A 12,789-nucleotide genomic window follows, 5' to 3' on the forward strand; every position below is an offset into this window, starting at 1 on the left:
TGGTTACCAGAAATGGGTGGTTCTTGCTGTTGTCTGATTCATCACATTTATGAGTCTGTACTATTTATTTCTCCCCTTTTTATACTTTGGTGGTACCAGGCTAGATGATTGGTAAGATTTTGTGGGGAAACTGTTGTATGTTTGTCTAAATGGGCAATCGATTTGGTAATGTCCACGGTTACCCCACTTGACAGGTGGAATTTTTATTACGCTGAACATTTCGGTGGGGTGGGTATTGCGCATTGTTATACCTTATGGGTATATTGTTATGGCTATAGTGGGTTTGGTTACAAGGATTGCTTAAATTAAGTGATCAGGTATTTCCCATGTTTGGGCTATTTTTAATTTTCCCTTAAAAATTAAATTATCCGATGTAATCACTCGGCTTCGTATTTTGGATGATTGGATTCCGGCTCCGAATTGGGATGAATGGAAAAGATCCCAGCTGAGGCCTAGGTTGCGTAGCTAACGCAATTAAAGCATCCGCATATTAGGTAATGGTTTCAACATCCTGTTGGGTACGATGGCGAAGTTTGTCAATTGACAGCCCCTGGTTATTATTATTGCTGCCAAGAATCATCTTTATATCCTGCATTGATAGCTCAGCCATGGATTTTGGAGCAAAGGTCATTTTTATCTTTTTATATAAAATGTGACCACAAGATGATAAGAATAAGGATAATTGATTTTGGTCAGTCTGGTTTCGGTGGATGAGCATAAAACGTTCGAGGCAATGATCTGTTGCCTCCTCTTGGTCGTAGATTATAGAATGCACGTTAGGCGCCAGTGAAATGGTTGGAGCCACGATCATTGGCTCTTCAACCATCGGGGAAGGGGATGGATCGACGGAGTATGATGGTCCGGGACTGTCGGAGATTGGGACTGGGGGACTGGACTTAGTGGGCATATGGTCATCGTATCCAACTCCCGTCGCGGGTAGGCCAGAAAGAAGAAAACATCATTTTATTAAACATACTGGTTATAGATAAAACCGAATTTTATTAGGTTAAAAACAAAACGGTGGTCGCCGTAAAACGAAAAACTACAAACGAAGTAAAATTTCACGAAATAAAAAAATCAAAATACAAACTAAGAAAAAGAATCATAATTCTTTAGAACAAAAAAAATATGGACCATGATATATATTTTTTTGTTCTTATATACTACAGGTTTTATTTACCAAAAAAAATCCATCTAAGTATTTTTATAAAGATTAATAATGTATTGGCCATCATTAAAACTGACTAGTACCAGTTTATGAATATCATATAAAAACAATCTCTGTTTATAATTACAATCGTGTAAAACAAAGAGAATAATATAGTTGTAAGTAAAAAAAATATAACAAGTTATTTATAATTTACCAACGAAGTAAAGCATAATAAAATAAACACAACACATTTAAATTTAGTGTTGTTAATCGGCTTAACCGAGTCGGCTCGAACAGAGGTGACCCAATTTTTGGGTCATTTTTTTCGACCTCGACCCGAGTTCAAGCCGAAAAAACGACCTCGACCCAAAATAAGAGTCGTTTTTTTCGACCCCCACCCGAGTCCAAGCCGAAAAAAACGACCTCGACCCAAAATATGGGTCGTTTTTATCGACTCAGACTTGAAGTTTGGGTCGTTTTTTTCGACTCAGACTTGAAGCTTGGTTGTTTTTTTAATCTCAGACTTGAAGTTTTTTTTTAGGCCAATGTGTAAAAATATATTTTGCAAACATGTTAAATTAAAATTTCAGTGAAGATGTACCATAGGAAAGTGACAATTATCATAATCGTCATTTTTTAACTTTTTCGAATTTTTTTTAGACAAATGGGTAAAAATATATTCTGAAACATGTTAAATTAAAATGTCGTGAAGATGTACCATAGGAAAGTGACAATTGTCATAATCGTCATTTTTGAACTTTTTTCAATTTAATTAAAGCAGATAGATAAAAATATATACTGTAAACTTGTTAAATCAATTTTTCAGTGATGAAAAACTTTGGAAAAACTAAAATAGCCATGTTGATAATTTTTTTGGAATATTTTGAAGAAAATAAAAAAAATTTCGAATTATTGTAAAAACTGGTTAATAAGACGCTACTTTATTGAAAAAATAGCGGAAACTATAATAAAAACAGGTTTTGAAATACTAATTATAAATAAAATCATTTCCAAAAATAAATAAGTATTTATATAAGATAGTTTGCCACCATGAATCTTTTTCTCAGGTTCTTCTACACTAAAATATTAATATAACTTGTTTTACAAATAAGATTTTTCCTATTTGATTAAATAAAGTTTAAAAATAATTATGACTTTTATCACTTTTCTATGGCTTTTATTGAAATTTAAATTAACTAGTTTATAATTTATATTTTAACCATTTTCTTCAAAATATTCCAAAAAAATTATCAACATTGATATTTTAATTTTTACAAGGTTTTTCATCAGAAAAATTGATTTAACAAGTTTACAGTATATATTTTTATCTATCTGCTTCAATTAAATTGGAAAAAGTTCAAAAATGACGATTATGACAATTGTCACTTTCCTATGGTACATCTTCAATGAAATTTTAATTTAACATGTTTACAAAATATATTTTTACCCATTTGCCTTAAAAAATTCAAAAAAGTTCAAAAATGACGATTATGACAATTGTCACTTTCCTATGATATATCTTCAATGAAATTTTAATTTAACATTTTTGCAAAATATATTTTTACATATTTGCCTTAAAAAATAAACTTCAAGTCTGAGTCGAAAAAAACGACCCATATTTTGGGTCGAGATCGTTTTTTTCGGCTTGGACTCGGGTCGAAATCGAAAAAAACGACCCGAACTTTGGGTCGATGTCGCGACTCGCGGCGTTTTAACAACACTACAATACCAATGTCGAGTATATGAAAGGTTGCATTGCAGTGTCAAAGTTAGGCATAAAAAATGATATTTTAATTTTAACATCTAGATTTTGGAATATATCATAATAATTCTCTTATAAAATAGAAACAAATAGAATATTATTTTAAAATTGTATTGTATTATTTTAATTATAATGATAAAATTATTATTATGGTAAATTATAAATTTAGTAAAATAAATTTAAAAAAACCTTTTTCTGGTACTTTTATTAAATTTTACAAGTCTTTTTTTTCTAAACTGCAAACTCTGAATCCGTACCGTAGAGATATTTCACTGAATCAGAATTATTTTTTAAGAAGGGTTTATTTTTAGAATATTAAATATTCTCGCCATATAGAGATAAACTTTACAACAAACTAACAAGTATATTAATTTCTTAACATTTATTTTCTGAATTATAATTAAAATTTAACTAAAATACTTAATATATTCATTTTTACCTATTTCTATGAACAAAAAATTGAAACGGTTATACAAATAGGCCATTTTCCCGAAATACATTAAATTTATACTAAAACATATTTAGAAAATTAATTTTAATTCATTTTATCAATGAAAATATTTTAAAATAACGATGATAATAATTGCCATAATAATATAAGATCAAATTTTTAAAATAATTTATCATTAGATTTTTGCCGATTCGGCGTACTTAACATTGTGATAATAAATAATCATTCCATTGGAGCTGAAAGATATTGCAGTATTTTATTTTAAAAACATTACCTTAATAGGAAGGATAATAAAGCATTCATAATGTATCTCGACTTTCTTAATATTATTTGAAACCTCTAATTCAATGTAATTTGTATTATTAATCTCAGCAACATTTGTTCACCAAAAGAAAAATAATCATCATTTTCTTTATTAGATGCTAAATCTATTGGTGTTATAGTTTGAGCTTAATTATATACTCTGGTACAACATTCACGGTTTCTTTTAATAATATATTTTGGAAGTATATTTTTAATCACCCTCAATCCATAAGTTTTAAATGCCAATATAATCCTCAATTATATTCATATCATAGAAAAATATTTTCTCAAAATTTTTTGTCTGGGCAGCTTTTAATAAAGGTAGACAATATTCTAAACTTGAATTTTTAAGATAACCTATGTCCTTTTAACCACATATAAATAATATACTTTAATATGTTAACATAATTTGTATTGAACCCTTTATCATTTATTGTTTATACAGATTTTACATTTATCCTTACATTTTTTTTAAACTTTTATTTAAAAAAAATTCCCATTTAAAATTTTGGATTTGATTCAGGGGAACTAATTTTAATAATTTATTTTTCACTACCATCTTCTTCACTACCATGAATGTTAATCATTCCACAAATTAAATATATATAAAATTGGTAATGATTAGGGGTGTATCGGATATCAGTTTTTAAAGGCCGATCCGACCCTATATTAAATTGATATCGGCCGATTACCGATCCGATATCATATCTAATTTTGTATTCTGAAAGATACAAATGGTTTAAATTTGTAATATACTTTATTAGTATAACATCTATAATTTAATTTTATAACTTATGTTATTTAAATTTATTATAATTATCAGTTATAGTTTATATTCAATTCTATTGCAATTCTAAAAGTATATAAAATATTTTTATTGTTAAATCATTTTTATATAACAAAAAGATCTTGTATCTTAGATACAAGTATTCGCGGTACTGCCCAACTCTAATCCAGCCTTAGTCTTAGCCAAGAAAAATAGTTTCAGGATTAGCCAAAAAATTCGCGAAGGCACAGGCTTAGCCATAAAAAATCTGCTAAACCAATACCCATCTATGTAAATTTATAAAAAGATATTTGGTAAAATATATCATTGAAAGTAAAATAAATAATAGTAGCATTTCTTACGTATTCTTTCAAGTTTTTGGTTTTAACAGCCTTGTATGAAGCATAAGCGGGGTAAAGGGTACCGAAAAGTAATCTAGAAGGTGCATTAAAAATAAACTTTAAAAATATTTAAAAATGAAACATTCTTCATCAATTAATAAAACATCGAAATAGATAAAGTTAAAAAAAAAATATCAACAAATTTGAAATTATAATTTTTTAAAATAGTAAATTAATAATTCGAGGTGGCTACGGCTAGACGGCGCTGCCGACTCACATGGCCACGTGCATATTTGTCATTCGCCACACGTTGCCAAGCTATACAGTAATATTACTATAGCTTCGTCTAAGGCTGTGTCGACCCACTTTCGATGCCGATATTTGTATTAATTTTTTACGATCCATTTTTGAACCAAATGTTAATAAAAAAATCCATATTTTCGATGCAAAAAATTGAATTGTGGATTTTATTTTATAAATGGTTTCGGGTGCCTATTTTTAAAAATAAATTTGTTTCTGACTGGGTTGGGCCTAGAGGGCTGTAATGGAGGGTCTAGCCCAGATGTCCGCCCGTCGAATGTTTTAAAAATTTAACCCGTATATAGTTTTAAAAAATAAATACCCGCCCGCCCATTAGTCTAAAATTCTTTACTTTATTAGTCAAAACATTTTACGCGCCCGCTTTAAAAAAAATCTTTAACCCACATCCACCTATATAAATTTTAATGCCTATTCTTTTAAACCGCTGGGATATTAAATTTTTTACCCTGCATGCCCATAGTTTAAAATTTTTAAACCACCCGCCGGTCCATTTTTCAAAAATTCAGTCTACCGCCCACTTAGATGGGGGGGGGGAGGGGCGTTGGCTGGCGGACAGACCTTTAGGTGAGCATATATTTTAAAAAAAATTCGGATCATATGTAAAATATTTGAAGTAAAAATTTAAAAATAAAAATCTATTATTTTTAATATATAAAACTATATTAAAACAACATGAAAAAATACAAAAATAAGAAATATATATTAAAAAAATATATAAGAGGGGGAGCAAAAAAGGCTCTCATTGATATTCGAGGAAACTTAGATAGTTGCCTCAGAACATAGCGAATTGAGTTAATTGTTTTGTAACATTTTAAAATAGGATCCCTGATCACTAGTGTGGTAAAAATGCTTGGTTGGGTCAAATTAGCATGATTTTTGGTTGGGTTTTTGGTCGAAAAAATGAACCAAAACCAAAGCAACCAAATTGGTTGACCAAATCCATAGACCCGAGCACCGACCCGATTTATTTTATTTATATTTTATTATTATCACATCAATATTTATCAACAAAAAAACATGATATTATTTTTATTATTTATATTATTTATATATATTATATTATGAAATGAAATTTATATTATATTATGAGAATGGTTTGATGTTTTTTAATAAAAAAAAATGATATGCTGCTAAATTGTAATATCATTTTAACAATAAATTTGTGATTTTCACGCCCAAAATTTTAAAATATAATCATAGTTCATTTGATAAGAATTTTAAATCTTTTTAGAAATAAATCTTTTGTGAATTTCAATATAAATAAACAATCTTTTAGGTGAATGAAATCTTTTATATTTTTTTAAAATCGTTTTCTGAAATTATTTTTTAAGTATATTAAAAGAAGTGGTAATTTCTAAATAATTTATTTTTAAATATTTATATCAAACTTTTTTATGTTATTTATAAGATCATTTTAAGGATAATATTTTAATGTGATAATTGTCATAATATTCGTTATTTTTTAACAATTTTGAAATTTTTTGGCATAAAAGGCTAAAAATAAAATTTATATTATATCTGTATTTTTAAGATATTAGTTTTTTTTTGAAGTTAATGGGCAAAATTAATTGTAAACATGTTTAATCAGTAAGATGTACCCTAGAAAATTGACAATTGTCATAATCGTTATTTTTAAGGTTAATAGAATTTTTTTTTGACGCAAATTGGCAAAAATAAATGTAGCAAGCATGTTTAAATAAAATTTCAGGAAAGATGTACACTAAATAAGTGACAAGTGTCATAATCTTTAATTTTAAAATTTTTTGAGAGTACCGACCAGATCATCGACCCTAGCACCAACTTATATTATTTTATTGCGAACTGAATCTGAATATTTTGCATAGAGGACGAATATTTCAATATTAACATAGAAGTATTTATATTTATTATTTAATATTAGATTCCTTTTATAAAAATGGTTCCTTTCATCGACCCGAGCATGAACCGGAGCATCTACTTCAAACCATATTATATTATTGTGAATATTTTGCCCAATCATATTTTTATGCATAGAGGACGAAATATTAACAGAAAAATAATCATATATTTACTGTTGTTAATTTGCTGGATCGAAACAGCTTATTTAAAATAAATTAAAATATTTTTAGACTCAGAGGTAAAGGAGGTTGTTAGTAGTGCCTGCAAATAGGTATAACTGAGATAGCGTTTTAATAAATTGCAATGGGCTCAGGCCAAAAAAAAAATTGAATTTGCAGAGCTCCCTTGGGTAGAGTAAACATTTTTTTTAATTCAGTTAGTATAAGTTGGTGCTCGGGTCGATGATCTGGTCGGTACTCTCAAAAAAATATAAAATTAAAGATTATGACACTTGTCACTTATTTATACATTTCCCTGAAATTTTATTTAAACATGCTTGCTACATTTACTTTTGCCAATTTGCGTCAAAAAACTTTAAAAAAACGATTATGACAATTATCACTTAACCAGGGTACATATTAACTGAAGTTTTATTTAAATATGTTTGCAATATTAATTGTTTCCAATTTGCGACAAAAAAATTCAATAAACTTTAAAATTAATGATTATGACAATTGTCACTTATCTAAAATACATCTTCCCTGAAATTTTATTTAAACATGCTTGCTACATTTATTTTTGTCAATTTGCGTCAAAAAAATTCTATTAACCTTAATAGGAACGATTATGATAATTGTCAATTTTCTAGGGTACACATCTTACTGATTAAACATGTTTACAATTAATTTTGCCCATTAACGTCAAAAAATCTAATATCTTAAAAATACAGATATAATTATCATTTATTCAAGGAACATCTTCATTTAATTTATAATTTATTATCTTTATAATATAAATTTTATTTTTACCCTTTTGTCCCAAAAAAATTCAAAAATGTTAAAAAATAACGAATATTATGACAATTATCACATTAAATATTATACTTAAAAAGATCTTATAAATAACATAAAAAAGTTTGATATAAATATTTAAAAATAAATTATTTTGAAATTACCACTTTTTTTAATATACTTAAAAAATAATTTCAGAAAAACGATTTTAAAAAAACTATAAAAGATTTCATTCACATAAAAGATTGTTTATTAATATTAAAATTCACAAAAGAATTTCTCAAAAAAGATTTAAAATTCTTATCAAATGAACTATGATTATATTTTAAAATTTTGGGCGTGAAAATCGCAAATTTATTGTTAAAATGATATTACATTTGACGACTTTGAATTTTACATAAAATGTCAAAATTTATATAGCATTACTCAAGATTCTTAAAATATATACCCACACACATTTGCACCCCATCCAAATAACTTACAATTTCCAAATTCTATCTGACAATACAATCAAACCCACTCACATTTTAAATCAATTCAAAAAACCTACCACCCAGCCTCTCTTTTCAATCCACACAATTTAGACTCAAGGATTGCCTTCTTTTTTTTTCATACACATCAGAAGTTACCTTATATATCTTACTTTCTTATTTTCTTCAATTATTTTTAAAACTTATTCATTAACACATTCATACATAATAAATTTATATATTAGTTTTTTTAAATAACTTTTAACCTTAAATTAGTTTAAAATACATCAATAAATTTACATATAGATTTTATATTATTTAACATTTAAATTAATTTAACACTTATTATATTATATATTAATAAATTTCCATCTTAATATCCCCATTAATTTAAATAATTCTTCTTCTCCCTTTCATAAACATACCCAAAAATAATTCCTCCCCCCCCCCTTTTATATATATTCCCCAGTCTTTCAATTTTCTATTTACTTTAACCATTAAATTTATTAAAACAAATAACCAACCTCTATCAAACACTAACCAACCCCAACAACCTTTATGCCCATTCTTTCCTTTCATATTTAAAAACCTTATCTTTACAACATCATTATTCTCTGTAGATTATTTCTTCTTACTCTCTGTATTCACATCCTCTCCTTATCCACATAATGGTACACTGTCCTGCATGCTCTAAAAACATAAAAATCACCAAACCCGGCCTCTTCGCCAAACACAAAACCAATGGCATCGTTTGTCCTGATTCCGGGAAGCGTCCTTCTCCTCCCTTCCTAAATCCCCTTTCCATTTTTTTCTACTCACAGCCATTCTTCCACCTCATCCAAAAACGCCCACACACCAACCACATTTATTCCCCTCCAACCTACCACCCATGGCGACATCATCTACTTCATAAAATCCGACAAACCTTCCATTATCTCTAGAATTCCTAAAGGCTCCAGAGTACAAGTAGCCAAAGCCCTCTCTACGTGCCTTTAATCATTATTAAATAACTTATCCTCTCTTGATCATTGGCTCAAACTCTTCACATTTTCCTTCACGACTCTCGAACCTCCCAATCCAGAGATTCAGAAATCTTTAACCCAACAAATCAAAGACGCAACCCTACATCCCCTCACCCTCACAAAATCTTCTCATGAACCCTAAAAACTCTCCAGCCTACAATTAAAGGCAAAGTTAATTTCCAACAAAATTAACAACTTAAACATCAAATCCGCTCTTCGCTTAGTAGCATCTGATGATTCATTTGCCACTAGCAACAAATACCTCCACCTCCTCCCAATATTTTTCCTTCTGATTTCACCCCCGCCGAGGTGCGTAAATCTATTCTATCCTTCCATCATGACTCTTCTCCCGGTTATGATGGGCTTCGTCCCATCTTTCTCCAGGATCTCACATCCCCCCTCATAGTCAGCCAGGTCCTAATTTTACAAAATTTAACAACATTTTGTAACAAAATAGCACACGGTCTCGTTCCCAAATCCATCAGACCACTCTTTTTAGGTGCAAAACTAATCGCACTCGAAAAACCCAATAAGGATATCCGCCCAATCGCAATCGGAACCGTATTTCGCCGTCTTGTCGCTAAACTAATATCTTCCAAAATTAAGGACAACGCGGCCTTAATTTTAGCTCCTCACCAACTAGGAATCGGCATCCAAGGTGGCTGCGAAATAGCCACACATGCTACTCGTATCCATCTCCAAACCAACTCAAGTAACGAAATCCTCGTTAAAATTGATTTCTCTAACGCCTACAACTCCATTCGCCGCTCTCACTTTCTCCCGCAAATGTACCACTCTTTCCCCACCTTTTCTCAATTCTTCCATTCCTGATATTCCAAGCCATCTCATCTCCAATTCAACAACTATTTAATTTCAACATCTGAAGGGATCCAACAAGGCGATCCTTTGGGATCGATACTTTTCTGCATTGGAATCAATGAAATGGTCAAAAACATTTCCAATCTCCCACTGCATACTTGGTACATTGATGACGGAATATTCTGCGGTCCCCCTAAAGAGGTTGCTAAGGCACTCACCATCATCAAAACACATTCCCATGCTATCGGTCTCTTACTCAACGAACAAAAAACTGAGATCTGTTCATTTCATTGCTCCATCCCATTCAACCACAACTTCCACACAACCACTCTCATCCCTCGGTCATCTCGGCTCTCCAGTCGGTGGCCTGGAATCCATCAATCACTTCTTCACTAACGCATCATCCAGCTTACTTCATTTCAAAAACATCTCTAAGTTTCTCCCTCCTTATCAAGCATTTTTTTCTCCTCAAAAACTTTTATTACATTCCTAAAATTCTCTATGCCCTTCGATCCACCTCAATTTTCAAATTTCCCAACTCATTAAAATTTTTTGAAATCTCTGTCAAATCTCTCGCCGAAGAGATCCTTAATCTCCGCTTTAACTATAATTCATGGTTACAAGCATCACTTCCATGCAAGCTCGGGGGTATCGGCTTACGCTCACCTCTAACTCTTTCCATCAGTGGTTTCATCGCCTCTCGTATTTCATCTGACTCACACATTAGCTAGCTTTTTAACTTCCCTGACCCCTTATTAGCTGAAGCCCAGACCATTTAAAATACTCTACGACCCTCCTCATGTTCACAGAGAAACTGGGATATTCCACTCAAAGAAGGCTCCGTCGCTTACCTAAAATTGTGCCTTCACGACGACGATCTCACAGTTTTTAACCAATTGAACCAAGGATCTGGTTACGAGTTTCTGGAAACCATACCCTCCAACAACCTCGATTTGTTGCTCTCCGCTGACGACCTAAGATTTGCTATTGGACTACGGCTCAATTGCGAAATTGTTCTTCCGTATCAATGCAAACATTGCGAAACCAGTGTCGACAGCAAGGGTAGGCACTGCCTCCATTGTCGCTTTTGTCGTGGCCGTTTTTCACGGCACACCAAATGCAATGACATCATTTTACGCGCCCTCTAATCAGGAGGCATTCCATCTAGACTAGAACCAACCGGAATTTTTAGAACCGATGGAAAACGTCCTGATGGAAGTCCTTGATCCCCTGGTCAAGGGGTCAGCTCCTGGTTTGGGACTTAACCTGCATTGACCCAAATGCACCATCTTACCTTAACGTTGATGCCCTCGCCCTCACAGAATCCCGGAAAACCATAAAATACAGTTCCTTAGACCCTTCTTTCTTATTCATACTCATCGCCTGCTCCATTCTCACCACCTTCAGTAGCAAAGCCCAACGTTTTTTCAAAGAATTAGGCAAACGGATCCACGAAAAAATCGATCAGCCTAAGGAATCCCTCTTCTTACGCCTAAGACTTGCTACCGCCATCATTCGCTCTAACTATCTAAGCTTCATCTCTTCCATTGAATAACCTCCCATTTTCCAAGCTTCCTTTTTTTTTATCCCCCATCCTTTCCCGTAAATTCTATTTCTACATTTTTCACCTTTATTTATTTTACCTTTTTAAAAAATCAATTATTTACTACTACATTTTGACAACATATCATATCAGTAAATATTCAAATAAAGTAACCCATGACCGGAAAATTTTTTTTTAGCAGCATATCATTTTTTTTTATTTAAAAACACCAAACCATTTTCATAACATAATATAAATTTCATTTCATAATATAATATAATATTATATAAATAAAAAAATAAAATAATATGTTTTTTTGTTGATAAATATTGATGTGATAATAATAAAACATTCAAATATAAATAAAATAAATCGGGTCGATGGATTTGGTCGACCAGGTAGTTCATTTTTTAAACCAAAAACTAGTGTCGTGGTAGTGTAAAACCAATTAATTTACCACACTACTGATCACCATTAATTTGAACGTTTTTCTCTATTAAAAATTAAAATTTCCTTTTATGGGAATGTAATATAACTTTTCTCTTAAAATTTCCTTTTTTGGGTCTGCAATCTGCATTGTATTATTTTATTTAAGTAATAATTGTTTATCTTTATAATTGCCATTTTCATTTTTATTTTATTATTAATAAATTTTATCTTTTATAACATAATTTTTAATAAAAAAATATTTTTTAACTTAATTTTTAATTTAAAATTATATTATGAATAAAGAAAATATATCTAAAAATATAAAAATATGTTTTACAAGTTAAAAGATAATGAATCAGACAATAAACTCAAATCTTCAATGTGGAAACAATTTAAAATCATTTTCATTGAAAATGACAAAAAGCTAGATTGGATTTGCTGCAATGATTGCGAATCTATCTATAAATATAATAACAAATGTGGCAGATCATTCTTCCTTGGGCATCAATGTTCATCTGCAAATTATGAAGATTTATCGGATAATAATAAAAATAACCGGATATTTTCAAAAAGACAATTAAACA

General features: G+C 30.2%; 1 protein-coding gene across 1 annotated transcript in view; it reads right to left on the reverse strand.

Moving 5' to 3' along the window:
• Nucleotides 1–12,789, reverse strand: part of LOC135925080 (receptor expression-enhancing protein 1-like) — a 51,069-nt gene that overhangs the window by 33,295 nt on the left and 4,985 nt on the right. The window contains exon 2 of the mRNA XM_065460243.1: nt 4,795–4,867. Within this exon, the coding sequence (XP_065316315.1) occupies nt 4,795–4,867 (73 nt within the window). The remainder of the gene's footprint in view (nt 1–4,794; nt 4,868–12,789) is intronic.

Source organism: Gordionus sp. m RMFG-2023, chromosome 2 (assembly GCF_954871325.1).
Source record: "Gordionus sp. m RMFG-2023 chromosome 2, tfGorSpeb1-WG-v2, whole genome shotgun sequence".
Lineage (NCBI taxonomy): Eukaryota > Metazoa > Nematomorpha > Gordioida > Chordodea > Parachordodidae > Gordionus > Gordionus sp. m RMFG-2023.